The 18,892-nt window shown below is 39.8% G+C and overlaps 1 protein-coding gene across 1 annotated transcript; it reads right to left on the bottom strand.

The window, feature by feature from the left end:
* Positions 1–2,816: 2,816 nt before the first annotated feature.
* LOC122133637 lies at positions 2,817–4,658 on the bottom strand. Its single transcript, XM_042710233.1, has 8 exons — positions 4,532–4,658; positions 4,318–4,393; positions 4,044–4,199; positions 3,819–3,936; positions 3,640–3,690; positions 3,457–3,534; positions 3,215–3,271; positions 2,817–2,828 (listed from the first exon to the last, which is right to left on the bottom strand). The coding sequence occupies exons 1-8, from the start codon at positions 4,656–4,658 to the stop codon at positions 2,817–2,819; spliced, it is 675 nt and encodes a 224-aa protein (XP_042566167.1).
* Between the last annotated feature and the right edge of the window lie 14,234 nt (positions 4,659–18,892).

Here is an 18,892-nt window from a genome sequence, read left to right as displayed (position 1 = left end):
CAACTGAAAAACACTCAGTCCTTGAAGTACTTCAGTCACAGAGCCTGCCAGGATGAACGCTGAGCTGTGTTGTGCGTCATGGAGGACGATCATCTGATTTCAATTATTTCTTGTCTACTCATAATGTCCTCTGCACCATAATGGATTGTGCTTCAAATTACTGTTGGTATGTGAGAGGGACACGCGATAAGAAGCTAAATGACAATAACTGATTGATGAATTCTTTGCCCTCTTCTGATCACATGTTCCATCCACATCTCAACTGAAAGTCATATCCGTGTTTTGTAACTCAGCCAAAATAGAGTGGTATCCATATGATATATGGAAAACTATTCTACGAAACAAGTGATGATTATTGTTTTTCTTGTTATGGCCTAAGATATAATAAGACAAATATATCTGTGGAATGATTCATGATTCAGTGGTCTGTGAAGGATAATTTTACCATTTGAAAACAATGAACAAATGATCAGTCCTCATTAATTAATCCATGATTCATTTTCTATAAACACCAGATGGAAGTAGTATTGATGGGTGCATCATTTTCACTCAAGCCATATTACATGTGAACAATATTTTACTGTCAACATTTGACATTCACTTAAGTTTTACATTTCAAGTATTTCTTTGCTTCATAGAATATGTCAGCTACTTTTCACAACAGCATACATCTTGCACATAATAAAACTTTTTTTTCCAGTGACCGATATCATTGGAAACTAAATGTTTCCAAATACCCATTTTGTGTGGTAATGCTGATTATGACTATGAATGCTCAGTGCTTGATTTCTGGTATTTATGAATATGATGGAGACATCTCTATCATCAACTGAAAAATGCTGCCCTCTAAGGCTGTTTGTGACAACAATGTAAATATCATTCACTCTATCCTAGTTTTTATGTTTTATGTTTATTTGATGTCTATTTATATGTGGATCACTGTGCATGTCATTTCTATGTGCACGTAATTTCTTTGCTGTTAAGCACTTTGAGCTGCATTGTTTTGTATGAAAGGTGCTACACAAATAAAGTTCATTATTATTTTATTATTATTATTGTGCGGTGAGATACTCATCAAGCAGAAAGACAACATTTTTAACATTCATTAGTGTTGTCCTACAGGACAGTAGGACCTACACCATTCATACAAAGACCTTCGTGATGGAGATGCACTTGTCAATTGATGTTTGAAACACTTACATTATGTTAAGATTTTTGGAAAACCCCCCCGTAGAGAAGCAGTTTTTCAAAATATGTCACAATCTGCACAGGGAGTTGAGCACCCAATTCTGCTTAAGGTAATGCATGTATATTCAAAATGAAGCTTAAATATACTGTATTCATCACATGCCTAGATAGATGTACAGTGTATATACTCAAAGAAATATTTTACATTTTGGATTACCGGTAATTCATTCCATTCATCCAAGTCAAAGTGTGATGTTAGTCGGGTTAGATAGCAATCCCTCTGTTCACATAAACTAATGCATGAATGGATGAATTAATAAATCACACAATCAATCCATGAATCAACAATCAGTCAATATGAATTTTCGGTTTGGCAGAACTTTATTACCACAATTAGTAAAAGGAAGGCGTAGCACGTAGCAACAAACCACTTTGTCTTTTTCCATCGGCATCTTAAAACAGAAAGATGGATTGTGTCAAGTCTGTTGAGAGGGCACCAGTCATAGTCCAGTCACTACTGCTTCAGGCTCCTCACTCTTCAAATAGTGTCAACACCATAAGCGAAGTGTCTACGTGTCTCTCTCTCTTCAAGTTTCACAAGCTGTCTTCTGCATGATTATACACTTCAGCCTTCAGCTAAAATGGTGGCATGCCGACATAGTGTACATTGCAGTATGGCTGGATGACATGGCAGGCGGTGGTCCACAGGACATCCACACAGTCCAGGCCGGGGATGGTGGAGCAGGAGGGTGTAGCCAAACTGAGGAGGCTCAGGGGCAGCAGAACACCCAGACCAACAGCAGCACCAACCAAGGCCCCTCTTTTGAAGCTCCGCCAGGCCTCACCCAGCCAGCTGTCACTTCAGTGAGGGGCAGAACATGGGGAGATGGACAAGGGAAAGGCAGAGAGGAACAGTAACATCAACACAGGTGTAATGGTTTGGACACCCTAATGACTGACCAAGTGTAGTGCGTCACATTATTGTAAGTACATAAATACACATCCCGATAGTAAGTCCAGCTTGACCTCATTGTTATCTGATCCTAACATGTACCTGTCCTCCTCTCCTGCTCGCTCCTCCTCCTCCAGTGCCTTGAGTTCTGCCATTGCTACCTTGGCCTCCTGACTTACAGCAGTTTCCACTTTCTCAGAGCTGATACCCCTTTCCACCTCCTTGCTGCTGACCTCTCCTACCTCCTCTTTCAGCTCCATTATGTTCTGTTCAACCTCCATGATCTCCTCAGACTCTGATCTGTCATCTATTTCCTCCTGCTGAATTGAAATTCAATCATTTCGTCATAGTTCATAGGCCACATTTACCACAGTCAGTGATGTTACAGTAAATGAATACATGGTTGGGTTAATTGAGGTCAAGTTGTAATTTGGGATTGAAAGACTTGATTTGAGACAGAGAGGCCAAAGGTAACATCAGTTAAAAGGGTTTTTGTTATTGTTTTTATTTTCCCTGTTGTTGTCATTAAACTCACCCTGAGTCCAGGTGTCAGACTGAACTCTTCAGCCAGAGAAAGAGGGAGCTCTGTGGCCAAGGTGAAAGTGCCATCCATCTTCAGAAAACTGCCCCCTTCAGCACTGATGATGACGTAATAAAGACATTTGAGACCATTTTTCTAGACACTACTCTAACAAAGAAACACAGTGAGAAAGATGAAGTACATACACCAATGCAAATTCCAACTGGGCCTGCAGGTCCTTAACCTCCACTTTCAGTTGCTATGGCAAGGACATTCAGGATGGAAAGACAAAATCATGATTAGATGTTTGCAGAAGTGTGACATCTGGAGGAGAAATAATACAATTTTGCGAGAATTTTGATTGCAAATACCTCTGCAGTTGTGGTGAACTCCTTCAAGGAAGCGCTTTGATGACTGATCAAGCAGTCTCTCTGAAAATGAATTCAATGACAGTATGATGGGATTTTGCTTTATAACATTTAAACATGTATGTAACCTCAGGTGGTAAACAACCAACAAGAATGCCATGTCAGACAGGAGCTATGGACACTTACTTGGTGAATTATTTCATCTGTTTCAGCAAGCTGCACTCTCACCTCCTCGATCGCTTGCTACAAACAACACAAACACAATATAATTTACTGAATCATTTTCAACAGAATATTTCAAGAAGTTTTCAAACTGCCTTTCCAAAATGAATTTCTTTTTCATAACATTATTACTGTTACTATAATTCCAAATATTTACTGAAAGGATTCAGTCAACCAAGTAAGTGTTGACTGAGTGACAGAAGTACCTCGAAAGCCTGAACCACTTGACTCATATCAGTTATCTTTTTCTTGTCCGTTTCTCTCTTTGGCAAAATATCAGACATCTGTTGCAGGAAACATGAAAGGGGGTTGAGATAAGAATGAAGGTTGATATATTTATGCAACGAAATTAAAGTAACGTTGTTGTGGAAGATATTCCTTCCTCATACCTCATTGTTGATGGATGTAATCTGGTCAGTCATGGCTTTTTTCTCTTTTTCCTGTGGAATAGGATATTTTACGACAAGAAATAAATGAATTTCATATAAACACATTTGAATGAATAAGATGACTTCAAACACACACACAGACTTCTCTACTGTAGATGGTTATATTTGCAGGGACTCACCAGCTTTCTGATGCTGGCTGTAAGGCTGTTAGTGTCCCTCTCCTTCTCAGCAAGTGCAGCATGAATATCATCCATTTCATGCACTAATTGTTCTCTATCCAGAACAGACTGATTCAAACTAGATAATCCAAACAAATTAAGGTATTTTTCAGATTATTGTTACCTTTTGTCATTATGGAAAACATTTCTAAATAAATCTTTTTAAAGTATTAATTACATTCGTACCTTTTGATGTGGTCCTTGAGAGCAATGTTTTGAATTTCCAGGTCATCATTTGAGTCCTCACGTGCATTGAAAGCCTCCTGCAGATCAGCATTGATCTTCATCTGGCGGTTCTTGCTCTGTAGAAGTGCCACCAAGTCTCTTTTCTCATCCAGGCTTCTACAGATGCACACAAATCATAACATCAGCCTTGTAGATTTGTGTCTCACCTGTGTTCTGCTTTCCATAATGATATACTTTATTCAGTTCATATAGAGCTCTATACTTTCACACTCACAGATCTGTGGAGTTCCAGATGTCCTCTCCTGTATCCAGATCATCATACCCCGTGGGGAATACAATCTCTGTAAATACTAGTGAATGAGTTCATATCATTTACATTTTCTTCATGTACATATTTCAAAGGACCTGCCCCCTGTAAATGTGGTTCAGAAACATGCATCTTCCTAAATCAATAGATAAATGTACTGCGTCCGTATGCCTACTCGTACCATCGTTTCCGTCTCCATCGCAGACGTCAGCTTTTTCAGGACAACTTGGTGCGCACGTATCAAACAGCAGGTGTGAACCCCTGGTAGCAGAAAGTGCTGCCAGGTCTTGAACGGAACAGGTAGACATGCTTCCACAGGGAATGTCCAGCAGGTGAAACCGATTCAGACCGATCGCTGATCCTATGAATTTAACTCAGAGTCTGAAGAGCAAAACTAGTGTTTTTTGTTTTTGTTATTACAGAAATCACACCAGAAATTGAAACAACTCCACTACACTCAAAGGATATTACAACAACTGCACCGATCTACGCGATCTGTACAACTTCTCAAATAGCCTCGAATTTATAGCTAAAGTTGCGTGTAACCGTTGGACGTCATAATCAGCACCATAGTATGACGTCTTATTATGCGAACCGGGTGATCCCTAAACTTGCCGAGCAAAGACAATCCTGACTAAACTAGTTATTTTCTGGTGTGTTATGCATGTACTAAAGTGTACAAGTTTCTCGCTGAAATTTGAAAAATCCATATAGGCTTAATAAAACGGATTTGTCATTTTCTATCAATCAACCTTTTCTATTAAGATTTTAATAGTAAGGGGAAATAATAAAACGTATTTACTGAATATAGGCCTAATGTATTGGTTATTTTCCTGAACTATTAACTGTTTACCTATATTCCTGAATTCTCTATATCCGATTTGGATTTGACCAAGAGTTACAACTGCCACTGTGTTTTATTTCTGTGTTCGTGTGCAGGCCCTCGTCATGGTTGAATAGGTCATGTTATGCATTTATTTGGAAAACTTTTAAAAACTGTTTTCATTCAGTGACCAACAGTTACAACAACTGTTACTGCAGCCAGATAGCGCATAGAGAGAGATTGTAGTGCATAGTATCCGATATAATTCAAGTAAAAGGTCAAAACAAGCATATCTGATGGCACTCTTTTTTTTCACAGCCATGAGACATACAGAAGCTGACAACTTGAACTTATTTTGTATTTTATGATGTCGCCATCTACTGGCCACTGGTATGGAGGTAAGCAGAAAAAGATTGGTCATGAAATCAGAAGGCAGCAGTCAGGAGCTGGGCAGGCAGTAATGGCATTAATCCAGTTAGTGGGTGAAATAGAAGTCTGATAAAAGCCCCTGTTGATTACAGTTTTTTTTTTTAAATTTTAATGTATGTTTATGCTTTTTTAACCAAATAAATATGTTTGTATGGATTTAAATGTTATAGCTATAAAGCTATATTTTTGTTATTGGCCCCGGTTGTGTTCATGAATGTATAACATTTATGTCGGATTCATCGTGCCATTGAAATGAAGGATACCACTTTACTCAGCTACAGATCACAGATAATTATACATGAACACTGTCCCCAGCATATGTTGTCTATCAACCACATTAAGCTGTCAAGCAGTTCAAAACTACATAATATATGTTAGTTTATATATGTTACAGAGTTTTCCAACAGATTCTTCAAAAGGATATTACTTGAAGAAGATAATATAAGACTTTTTCTCAGAGGCAGATTAATTTAAGATTTATTAAATGATAAAATACAGAAATTGTTATCTGATTTCCCCATTTGGATATATTACATATATGCCATGTTGTAGTACTGGATGTCCAATATTGCTATTCAGTCTGTTCGGTGCATTATTCTAACATTAAAGAGAGAATGAAACACAACTTACAGTACTATCACAAAAAGAATTATATTTTGTATGCAGATATGACTTTTAAAACAATATAACATGACATTATCTCTTAGAATAACGGTGACAGCTTCCTCTTTTGAAGAAACTTAACAATGTACAATTTAAGTGTGCCGATACCATATATTATAGGATCAAAGAGTGGTTGCAAAATCAAGAAAAACAGAGACATAAATACTGATACACCAAATGGTACTTGGTTGTCTGTCATGCGGGCACTAATAAATTCAAAACAACAACCAAAACAAAAGTTCATAACAATCAACAAATGTGGTATGCATGTTTGAAGTGCTTTGTTTTGACACTCCTTGGATGCTTCTCTGCAGATTCTGAGAATCTTAACATATGAAAACAAAATCACAAAGAGCGTTGGGAACATATAAACAACCGTCATTAGGAGTCCAACAATGCTATTTATCAAAGTACTAGTGCAGGAAAGTTTAACTAGATCAAAATTTGTACAGTGGGTTTTGTGAATGACATTGCCACAAAATGACAGCTGAATTGTCAGTGATAAAAACATTGCAAAAGAGCAGAAAGGATAAAGCCAGGCTACTGCAATGAGAATTTTAACCTTTCTTGGAGACATCTTGTCATGATAGTGTAATGGGGTGCATATGGCAGCATATCTGTCGTATCCCATTATAGCCAGCGTCACCAGTTCAACACTACCAGAAGTGTGCAAACAAAATACCTGAATGAAACAGTTTACCAGAGAGATCGTGTATGACTGTGTAGCAAGCTTAGTCATAATATGTGGCAACAAAGCTGAGCTTCCGTATATTCCATTAAATGATAAATTGCAAATGAAAATATACATTGGTTCATGCAGGGCTCGTTCCTTATAAACAACTACAATTAAAAGTGTATTCAAGGCAATGGTTAAAATGTACGGTAGAAGAAAAACAGTAAAATATAAATATTTCTGATGGTCCATCTTTTCATACATCTTCAGAATGAAAGTTGTTTCAGAAGTTATGTTGTCCATGGTACTCTGCAAATATTTGATGAGAGAAATGACAAATGTAATGCACTCATATCATGAGCAACTCAGCAAAATGGTTTGTAACATTCTACAACACCCCTTCCCATGTATAACAGCATCAATACCATCTGCCAATACAAACTTTAAATCTTTTGTTTTCTGGAAAATGAAAAGTATAGAAAAGACACGTTAAATAGCTGTAAATATAATAGTTACCCAAGCTCATATGGTTTAGTGTGTCTCACTGAACAGAACACATCACTATCTGGTGACAGTTGGAAACATAGTTCTTATACTTCCAAAGATGGGAGGGACTTCTTCAGTCTGAAATGCAATATGCAAAAGGAGGACTGCAGTAGTGCTTAATTACATCAAGATTTCCACCCAAACCCACAATAACAGCAAAGCAATCAGATCATGTTTCAAAAAGTATGAAGTTATATTCATAAAAGTATCAGTAGATCATACGTCATTTCAGGATGAATGTAAAAAAAGATAGATGCTCCTAATAAAAGGGTGTAATATGAGAGTGTGTGTTATATTTCTATATAAGTTTGCATTTGGAAGTTCATTAAGTAGTCTTGAGGGATGCTGATAAGGATATTTTGTGTTGCTTAAGTTTCAATGTTGTTAAGTTCAATTATCTAGAACATGCAGTGTGGTATAGTAATTATCTAAAATACTGTATGTAATGTAGTGCTGTAGTGTCAGTGAGTGAAATGGCAATAGTAACTTAAAAATGATACATCGGCTATACTGATTTATTTTGTTATCGTTTTCATAATTTTTAAGTTCTCTGAACTTATATTCAAATATTTTTATACTTAAATCTTTTAACCTCTATGTACTAAATTATTTTCACTCAACAACACAAAATAAAATTAAGTTTTAAGCCTTAAAAATCAAGTTCAGTGCACTTCATATTGGTGAAAGAGTTCAACTTAATTATTCTGAGTAAATAATACTTAAATAGCTAACTTTTTTTAAGTGAGCACTACTTATTTTCAATTATTGACCACATATACTGATTTTCTGGTTCTGTTTACAAACTGACTTTAAACTGAAAGTTACTCTACAAGACACATTCAAATCTATGTAAGATTTATATTAAAAAGAGTGAGATGAGAAAAACTTAAGAGGTATCACATCATTTATATTTCTTGTAAAACAACTGACAAAATAAAAGATTACATTAAAGCTTTAAAGAACAGCGTTACAAAGTTAACAAGTCAACAACAAATCGTTTATTTCAACAAATCATTTTTTAAGGTGAGTAAGGACGTTTTCAGAGGTTTGTTGTCATCCAGACACATAAAAATGTTCTGTATGAGAATGTGCGTGAGTTTTTTGGGATATTCTAAATTGAAAGCATGTCAGGCCAAACAACAACATAAATGCCTCAGAAAACCTCTGCACCCAATTCAAAGATGTTCTTGCGGCTGAAGGGGTCGGGACCCGATGTAAGGAGAGCAACAGGAGCATCATCAAAATCTGGCTCCTCTTCCTCCTGCAAAACACCATCAATACAATTACCAGGAGAGTTTCAATGGAAACACTTACAAAAAAACTGACAGAAATGAACAAAAATGCAAATATATTCTGAAATTATTTTCATTATGTAAAATACCTGAAGACACAATCAGATTTTGTTATATTTATGGATATTAACAGGGCTTACATTGCAGGTATTGAACACCAAAACCAGTCCGTGATGCCTTCTGCCTGTACACAAAAATATCTCCTTTGGTTGACTCCTCTTCTTATATGTCTACATCAAATCGGTTTGTTGTTTATATGCAACACGAATGCTGTCAGGGCAAAAAGAATATTGTAGGTCTTAACTGAAGTTCTCGACCATTATTGTTAGCTTGCTGCTAACACTTTTATTCATCAGATCCATTAAAACACATAGAAGCTAGCTAGCTGCTAAAAAGTTACATATAACATTAACATGCTGATATGAATTATATGGTGTTTCTGTAGAACATGAGTTGTTTTCAACATAAACTGTTGAGTTGTGGTGCACTGTTGCTGCAGCTACCGTTGCATTCGGATGAAAGAATACATGATGGAGTTATCTTTAGCCGTTCTTGGCGTATTTATTGAACAGGCTTCTGACACATCAGTCTCACGGTCAGAGCTAACTTCAACTGACTAACATATGGCAAATCGGCCTTTATAGCCTGTACCCTAGCGCCACCCTGTGGCGTAACCATATATACATACCACAGTACAGCATTACATTACATATACATCTGAGTACATAATGAACATATCTCAACACCCCCACTTGTACTCAGGTTGCTATACTTCAAGCAAGAAACACAGAAAAACAGAATGAATGTGAACCTCTGTCATACACATATCACTCTCCAAAAAGAGCACTTGCAAACCTCTTCAGTTTCAACTTATTTACAGTTTTGGTCATTACATCAGCAATCATGTTATCGGTAGAACAATACATCAAAATCACCCTTCCCTCAATCACAGTTGACCTGATAAAGTGGTACTTTATGTCAAAGTGTTTACACCTCTGTCTGTTTACAGGGTTTTTGGCAAGAGCTATTGTCCCCTGATTGTCCTCATGTACAATAGTTTGTGTGTAATTGTAGTTATCTATACCCCCTAGTAACTGCTCCAGGTATAGACACTCCTGTATGGTTGAAGCCAGTGCCATGTATTCTGCCTCGCAGGTGGATAGCGCAACTGTGGGTTGTTTTCTAGGCTTCCACGAGACTAGAGAGCTGTTCTGACTAAGACTGACACAGTATCCTGTGGTACTGCGTCTGTCACTGGTATCAGCCGCCCAGTCAGCATCACTGTAGGCTTGTATACCTAGCTCCTCACTGTCATTTCTCCTAAAGCTTAACCCTTTCTCTGCAGTGCCTTTGAGATACCTAAGTACGTGCTTCACAGTGACCCACTGCTCCTCTGTAGGCTCTGCAAAGTACTGTGATAATCTGCTCACTACAAAACTTAAATCTGGTCTGGTACAAGTAGTCAGGTATATAAGACTACCTACAGCCTCCCTGTACATCCTGACATCTTCCATCTTTACTGCATCGTCAGTATACTCTAGCTTCTGCTCACAGGGTGTTTCTCTGGTCCTATAATCTTGCATATTAAAACGCTGTAGTATCTTGTTAGTGTACCTTTCCTGTGACATCTTTACACATCCATCTGATTGACTGAAATCAATACCCAGAAAATGTTTGAGTTTGCCTAAATCTTTCATCTTAAACTTTTCTGCGAGCATCTCTTTCACCTCTTTCAGTCTCTCTTCATTGCTTGCTGCAATGATCAAGTCATCGACCCATGTGATTATGATCAACTTCCCTTCTTTTGACTCTTTGGCATAAACACAGTGGTCGGCTGGGTTTTGTGTGAATCCATCCTCAGTAAGGCAATTGTGCAAAACCCTATTCCAATTTCGGCCGGACTGTTTAAGACCGTAAAGGGATTTCTCTAGCTTATAAACTATACCCTCTTTTTCTTCATAACCCTCTGGTGGATTGATGTAGATCTCATAATCTATGGGAGCGTGCAAGTACGCAGTTTTCACGTCCATTTGGTGCAGGAGTAAATTCTCCTGTGCAGCTTTTTGTAGCACCACCCTTACACTCGTCATGTCTGCCGTGGGTGAAAACGTCTCCCCATAGTCTACTCCCATTCTCTGGCTGTAACCCTTGGCCACAAACCTTGCTTTGTATTGGTCTCTCCCATCTACATCAGTCTTGATGGTGTAAACCCATCTACCCCCCACTGTCTCCTTGCCTATTGGCAGTGCTGTCGGGGTAAAGGTCTTGTTCTCGTTTAAGGACTGGATTTCCTCATCCATGGCTTTTGCCCATTCTTTTGAGTTAGCTGACCCCATTGCCTCCCCAAATGTCTGTGGAATGCCACACACCGCTCTACAGCAGTAGTCTACTGTGATATGAACCGCATCACTAACAGTTTTCAGTTATGAACTCATCTAAGTGACTCGGCTTCCTTCTTTCTCTAGTTGGATACCTTCTACTCTCTGGTTCACCACTTGTCACACTCTGTTGTGTTTGATTATGGTCACTAGACCTCGCTTCTGTACCTGGACTATCACTATTTTCTGTTTTCCTACTCACCCCCTGCGTGGTTCCACTAGTCCTGGGTCTCACAGTGTCATCATAGCTATCACTTGGATCTGGCTCACATGTCTGTGTTTGTTTTTCCACAGTTGACTGCCTCACAAACTTTACTAGTCTGTGTTTTTGTACTTTGTTTGTATCTGGATGATACACCAAATACGCTGGGCTGTTCTTGTCGTGACCTACAAAATGCCCCTGATCACATATGGAATCAAGCTTCCCTTTGCTCTGTTTGTACGTGTAACATACAGACCCAAACTTTTGCATTTTGGATACATTGGGCTTTTTGTCTGTTAGCAGCTCATAAGGAGTCTGCCCTGTACGTCTGTTAAAACATCTGTTCCGTACCATTGCTGCTGTTTGTACAGCGTAGGGCCATAGCTGCTTTGGTAATGCACTTTCAACTATCATGCACCTACCCATCTCAAAAAGAGTACGCCAACCCCTCTCTGCTGTTCCGTTCTGGTGTGGGGAATAAGGAGCTGACGTTTCATGTCTGATGTTATTTTTCCTCAACACTGCTTGGAAATCACTGCATGTAAACTCTGTTCCGTTGTCGGATCTGATGCACCTCACCTTCCCATAAGGGGATATATCTGCTAGGAACTTTTCCGTAGCCTGTACTGTGTCACTTGTCTTCTTTAGAAAATAAACGAACACTGCGCTTGAGTAATCATCAGTAAATGATTGCACATATTTGTAACCATCTCTCGACTCAGTGGCTACGGGACCTGCAAGATCTGAGTGTACCATCTGTAAGGGAGCCTTTGCTCTGGTGTCAGGGTCCCTATTTCTGGTTTGGGCAAACTTTCCCTGAATACACACCTCACACTCTTGTTCGGGCCTACCCGTTTTGCCTTTGATCTGCATACCTACAACAACATTTTGCAACTTAAGAACATCGTCATAGTTACAATGGCCTAATATTTCATGCCATGTCTGTATGTCGTGACAGGCATTACACTTATCATTAGATTCAGATTCAGTATGCAAATAATACAGCTTTCCATACACATGAATGTTAAATCTGGTACCACCTCTGGTTATCAGGACATCTTTATCTTCTTTGAAGACAACCGTAGCTCCACTCGTAGTAGCTGCCTTCACCGAGAAGATGCTCTGGGGATATGACGGTACGAACAAAGCGTCTCTCAGTGTCACCTTTCGTCGCTGTCCGTTGCTGTCGATGAGGGAAACCTCAGCATTCCCCCTCCGCTGAGCAATCCCGCTGCACCGGGTGCCGTCTGCCAGCTCGACAATGTGCGTTTCTGGCCTGAACGCGCTGTCGAAACTCTTGAACACGGTTATGTCAGTGATGACATGAGAAGTAGCTCCCGTGTCCACCATCAGACCCCTCTCTTGGATGCTGCGCGCCGGCTGCCGCTGGGTTCTGGTTCCTCCGCCTCTCACCGTGAACGCGTAGTCCTCGTCGGCATCTTCTGAGACTTTACTCACACCATCTCGTTTGTCCTTACGCCTACACGTGGCATCTTTGTGTGTGTCACTTCTGCAAAAACTACACCATGTCTTCTGTCGACACGCTCTCGCTCTGTGGCCTTTGATGCCACACTTGAAACATAACATTTCTGTGTCTTCTTTGTTCCAGCCACGGGCGACCGTTTTGGCGGGACGCCTTCCACTCTTCCCTTGAGTCTTCATCACACTGTCGCTAGACTCAGCTGCGTTTATCTTCTCTGTTTCTTCAAAACTTCGTAGTTTAGTCTTGAATTCTGCAAACGTGATGTTATCGTCCGTATGTGCCACATGTATTGCAAATGGCTTAAAACTCCCAGGCAGTCCTTTAAGACCATAGCCACTAGCAGTCCGTCTCCTAACGTTTCACCCGCGTTCCTCAGCGCTGTGATGGCGGTTTCTGCTCTGATGATATAGTCCATTATACTCTCATGGTTTGCCTTCTTAAGCGATGTCAACGTGGTGTACAAGTTGATTATACGGGGCTTTCCCCTCCCTGCATAATACTCTCTCAATATTTTCCTTCATTGGGCGCATCCCTCATAACTAACGAGAGGCTTTTGTCATCCAACAGTAAAATTAGCTCTGCATATGCGTCAGCATTTTTACCTGCATCTGCTGCTATCTCTCGTTCTGACGTCGGTTCTCTCAGAACACTGTCCTTTAGTCCATTCAAATGGAGATATCCCAACATTTTGGTTTCCCAAATCTCATACTTGGTCTCATCTCCGTCGAATGTCGGTCGAGGCAACCTGCTCCTCCCACGTTGTTCCATCATGCAAGCTTGCTCTTCTCCTTAGCCAGCTGCCCGTTAGCACGCGATTCGTTGCGACTTTCTAACTGTCAAACTTTTCTTCCGAACGACTCCTGGGCCCATAACCTGTTGAGTTGTGGTGCACTGTTGCTGCAGCTACCGTTGCATTCGGATGAAAGAATAAATGATGGAGTTATCTTTAGCCGTTCTTGGCGTATTTATTGAACAGGCTTCTGACACATCAGTCTCACGGTCAGAGCTAACTTCAACTGACTAACATATGGCAAATCGGCCTTTATAGCCTGTACCCTAGCGCCACCCTGTGGCGTAACCATATATACATACCACAGTACAGCATTACATTACATATACATCTGAGTACATAATGAACATATCAATGATACATCGGCTATACTGATTCATTTTGTTATCGTTTTCATAATTTTTAAGTTCTCTGAACTTATATTCAAATATTTTTATACTTAAATCTTTTAACCTCTATGTACTAAATTATTTTCACTCAACAACACAAAATAAAATGAAGTTTTAAGCCTTAAAAATCAAGTTCAGTGCACTTCATATTGGTGAAAGAGTTCAACTTAATTATTCTGAGTAAATAATACTTAATAAGCTTACTTTTTTGAAGTCTACTCCGCTTGATTATTCTGAGTAGGTAATACTTAAATAGCTAACTTTTTTTAAGTGAGCACTACTTATTTTCAATTATTGACCACATATACTGATTTTCTGGTTCTGTTTACAAACTGACTTTAAACTGAAAGTTACTCTACGAGACACATTCAAATCTATGTAAGATTTATATTAAAAAGAGTGAGATGAGAAAAACTTAAGAGGTATCACATCATTTATATTTCTTGTAAAACAACTGACAAAATAAAAGATTACATTAAAGCTTTAAAGAACAGCGTTACAAAGTTAACAAGTCAACAACAAATCGTTTATTTCAACAAATCATTTTTTAAGGTGAGTTAGGACGTTTTCAGAGGTTTGTTGTCATCCAGACACATAAAAATGTTCTGTATGAGAATGTGCGTGAGTTTTTTGGGATATTCTAAATTGAAAGCATGTCAGGCCAAACAACAACATAAATGCCTCAGAAAACCTCTGCACCCAATTCAAAGATGAAGGGGTCGGGACCCGATGTAAGGAGAGCAACAGGAGCATCATCAAAATCTGGCTCCTCTTCCTCCTGCAAAACACCATCAATACAATTACCAGGAGAGTTTCAATGGAAACACTTACAAAAAAACTGACAGAAATGAACAAAAATGCAAATATATTCTAGAATTATTTTCATTATGTAAAATACCTGAAGACACAATCAGATTTTGTTATATTTATGGATATTAACAGGGCTTACATTGCAGGTATTGAACACCAAAACCAGTCCGTGATGCCTTCTGCCTGTACACAAAAATATCTCCTTTGGTTGACTCCTCTTCTTATATGTCTACATCAAATCAGTTTGTTGTTTATATGCAACACGAATGCTGTCAGGGCAAAAAGAATATTGTAGGTCTTAACTGAAGTTCTCGACCATTATTGTTAGCTTGCTGCTAACACTTTTATTCATCAGATCCATTAAAACACATAGAAGCTAGCTAGCTGCTAAAAAGTTACGTATAACATTAACATGCTGATATGAATTATATGGTGTTTCTGTAGAACATGAGTTGTTTTCAACATAAACAATTGATTGTTGTTTACTTTGCACATGAACATACTTGGGGGGAAATAACCCACTAACTAGCTCTTTAGCTTCCTAGCCGCCAGCGCCAACAGTCGTGCAACTGAACTTGCTACTTGACAGCCAAAACGTGATTACTCAATAATAATTACAAAGAGGGAAATTCGCCACTTCTTATCGCAATTTCACTTGCTCCCGCAATTTTGTCGCAACAAACACCTAAAAAACACTGTTTACTTACCAGATAAGGACGCTTAGCAGCGACAGGATTACTAAAATATCTCCTTTGGTGGGGTGACCAGACGTCCTCTTTTACCCGGACATGCGGCCGGCAGTGATTGCAAAATCGTCCGGGATTTTGCCTCGTCGGATATTTGTGTTTCTCTGGGTCCTTCACAAACTAGTTTTTACGCCCTTACAAGTTTAGGAAAGGGTATCTCCCTTACGTTCCACCTTCTAGCACAAGCTCTGACTGTAGCGAGAACTGTCATTGGTCGACCGGCCTCTCAGTGTTGCCAGATGCACGATAATTACCCTCCAAAGATGATCATTTTGAGCATTTAATACGATACTTCACCATTTCCAATCTGGCAACACTGAGCACCGTGCCGTTTCCACTAGTTCCATTGTTTACAACAGCACATGACATCTGCATGTGGAAAAGATGTAAAAATTCCGTCGCGGGGGGAGGGAGCGGGGTCATCTGTATGCTACACACTACCACGCCCCTCCCCGCGACGAAGTGTCCTCTTTTTCACAAACTCAAATATGGTCACCCTACGAAGTTGGTCGATTCCTCTTCTACAGGAGGAACATGCTTATAGAAGTCTAACTGATACTATACAATTATTAAGTCTGCTGTCTCCGTCTCTCATCACAAGATCTCTGATTCTGTTCTGAACTAGTCCTGCAATGACGTTGATGACGTCAGACGTCACGTTTGAATGAAACAAAAAAAATATGAGTTATCAGGCAATGTTTACTCAAACAAATACATTCCAATACAATTAAAACGTCTTCATCTGCTCAGAAAACTAATACATTTAAAGTTGTCTCAACTAAATACCAGGTTTTAAGTACTGAATAGAAAATGTTAATAAGTTAGTAGAACTGTTTGGGTTTACAGTGAGGTGGCATATGCTATTCAATGCAGATAATCAAGAACAACTTTTCCATGCAATACACATGAAATATCCAAATAATCACTCTATGTTGGATCCAACACCAAAAGAAAATGTAATGTCTTTAAACCTGAGATCTAATAAAACAGAAAGCTCGAGCTGATATCAATATCAAAGAGAGAGGGGAAAAAATCTGTGCGATCACAATGTCCCGTCCTACCACGCTCCTGTGTGATAAAAGTAGACCTAGGCCAGAAGCTCCGCTTTCCAGCAGAAATAGCAACAACAAATCTACGACCAGACCTTGTGCTTTGGTCGGCCTCACTCAAGCAGGTGTATATCGTCGAGCTCACGGTCCCCTGGGAGAGTGCGATGGAGGAGGCCTACGAGCGCAAGAAGCTAAGGTATGCAGAGCTTGCAGCAGATGCACAACAACGAGGCTGGAAAGCTAAGGTCTGCCCAGTTGAAGTAGGCTGCAGAGGATTTGTAGCCACCTCAACATCCAGGCTTCTCCGAGAGATGGGAGTGCGGGGGAAGGCCCACAGGCAGGCAGTCAAAGACCTTTCCAGGGCTGCTGAAGTCAGTGGCTGTGGATAAAGAGGAAGGACTCTGTCGGATGAGTGATGGCATCTAGGGAGTGAGCCCGGGATGCCGGATCTCACTGCTGAACCCTCTGGAGGTGTCGTGGGTCAATTAGCGAAACATCGAAGAAGGAGGGCGCCCACTTGATAACCCTTAGGATGCCATCAATCATTCGACCAACCCACAGAGTCTCGAGTATGCAGAAAGGGATATTAACACCTTGTCCTACATAACAGATCTGAGATGGTCCAGGGGAGAACGTTCTACTGTCTAGGAGGAATCAGTCAGTCCATTTTCTGTATGATGTGACCTGTCCATTAAATGCGGTAAAATGGAGTGTCCCATCAATAGTGGGTGGGGGTTTACATGAAACACTAACTGTGTCATGGTATCCATGAGAAAGATGCTCTCCTGACCTCTGACGAAAGCTGGAATATGGGGGCAGGCGTCTAAGATTACATGCGAAGCAGAGGCCACTAATTACTATGCTGACTGTGTGCAATATGTGGTCAACATCAGTGAGTCTCTAAATCTATTATGTTGTGTATAGTGTTATATATGTCAAAATCTCCGTAAACGTTAGAAAGGTCGCCGATTAACACTTGCAACTCAGTGTTGTGATGGTTTTAAAAAAATTCAGAAGGTAGTAAAAAAGGTATTAAAAAGGTATTAAATTTTACTTAAGGATTGCTGTATATACCCTGATCTAAGATTACATGCGAAGCAGAGGCCACTAATTCCTATGCTGACTGATCTTTGCCCTTCAGAGTAGCAAAGAATTTGCGCATTTGTTCCATAAGCCATGGCGTCCTTGCTATTGCTCCGTCTATGGTGTGTATTCCCCTTATGACCGTGCTTATGTCCTGCTTGGACATTCTTCAACCCAGTGCCCTTCCTTTAGGCATCCAAAGCATTGTTCCCCTTGGAGGTGGGGCGCCAAGGGTTGTGTTCCCCTGTGGGAGTCAGCCTGGCAGCAGGGAACGTGACATTTGCGTAATCTGTGGCACCATCAACCGCAGCTATGCATTTGGCGAACACCTTTTGGTAGTCCCTTTTTCTCAGTTAAGCTGATATCAACTCGCTGGTCCCGCTGTTTGAAGTCAATCCTACTGTTGATGGGGGGCAGAGTGTTAAAGTAAAGAGTCTTTAGATCAGAGTTCAGACCTGAAACAGCAGTGTGAACTCTGATGTAATGATTCAGAGTCACAGACCAGTCTCCCTTCACATCAAAGTAGTGCCTTCAAAGATCTTCAAAGTGTCTGACATAATCATAAAAATGTTCCTTCCATTGGGGTCGTTTGGTTTTAAGCAAGGGATTGAGTCCAGCAATGAATGTTTTTCCTGCGGGGTAAGAGCATGCCACACACCATATGTGCTGTTAGCAGACGTTTCATTGGGAATCCTGAGTTTACTGGTATTCTCTTCTTGTTCGAATCCGTCCCATCTCAGGTCCTGGTCAGAGTTGTCTATATTGCCAGGTCTAATCAAAATATACAGTGCCTTGCATACGTTTTCACCCCCTTGGATGTTTTACCCTTTTATTGCTTTTATAAATCAATCATGGTCAATATAAGATTCCATAAGTATTCACCCCCTTTAAAGTGACTGACCTAATTCAACAGAGGTCCAGCCAATTGGTTCTAGAAGTCTCACAATTAGTGAAATGGGGATCAGTGTGCAGTGAATGTGTCTCAAGGGATTGTAGTATAACGAGTATTCCTGGCTACCATTACACCATGAAGACCAAAGATCACTCCAAGCAACTCAGAGAAGAGGTTTTTGAAAAGTATAAGTCAGGGGAAGGGTACAAAAAATGTCCAAGGCACTAAACATCCCCTGGAATTCTATTAAATCCATCATCAAGAAATGGAAGGAATATTATTAGAGCATATTAT

The sequence above is a fragment of the Clupea harengus genome, chromosome 17 (genome assembly GCF_900700415.2).
Source record: "Clupea harengus chromosome 17, Ch_v2.0.2, whole genome shotgun sequence".
Taxonomy (NCBI): Eukaryota; Metazoa; Chordata; class Actinopteri; order Clupeiformes; family Clupeidae; genus Clupea; species Clupea harengus.
This window is presented reverse-complemented; position numbering and strand designations above follow the sequence as displayed.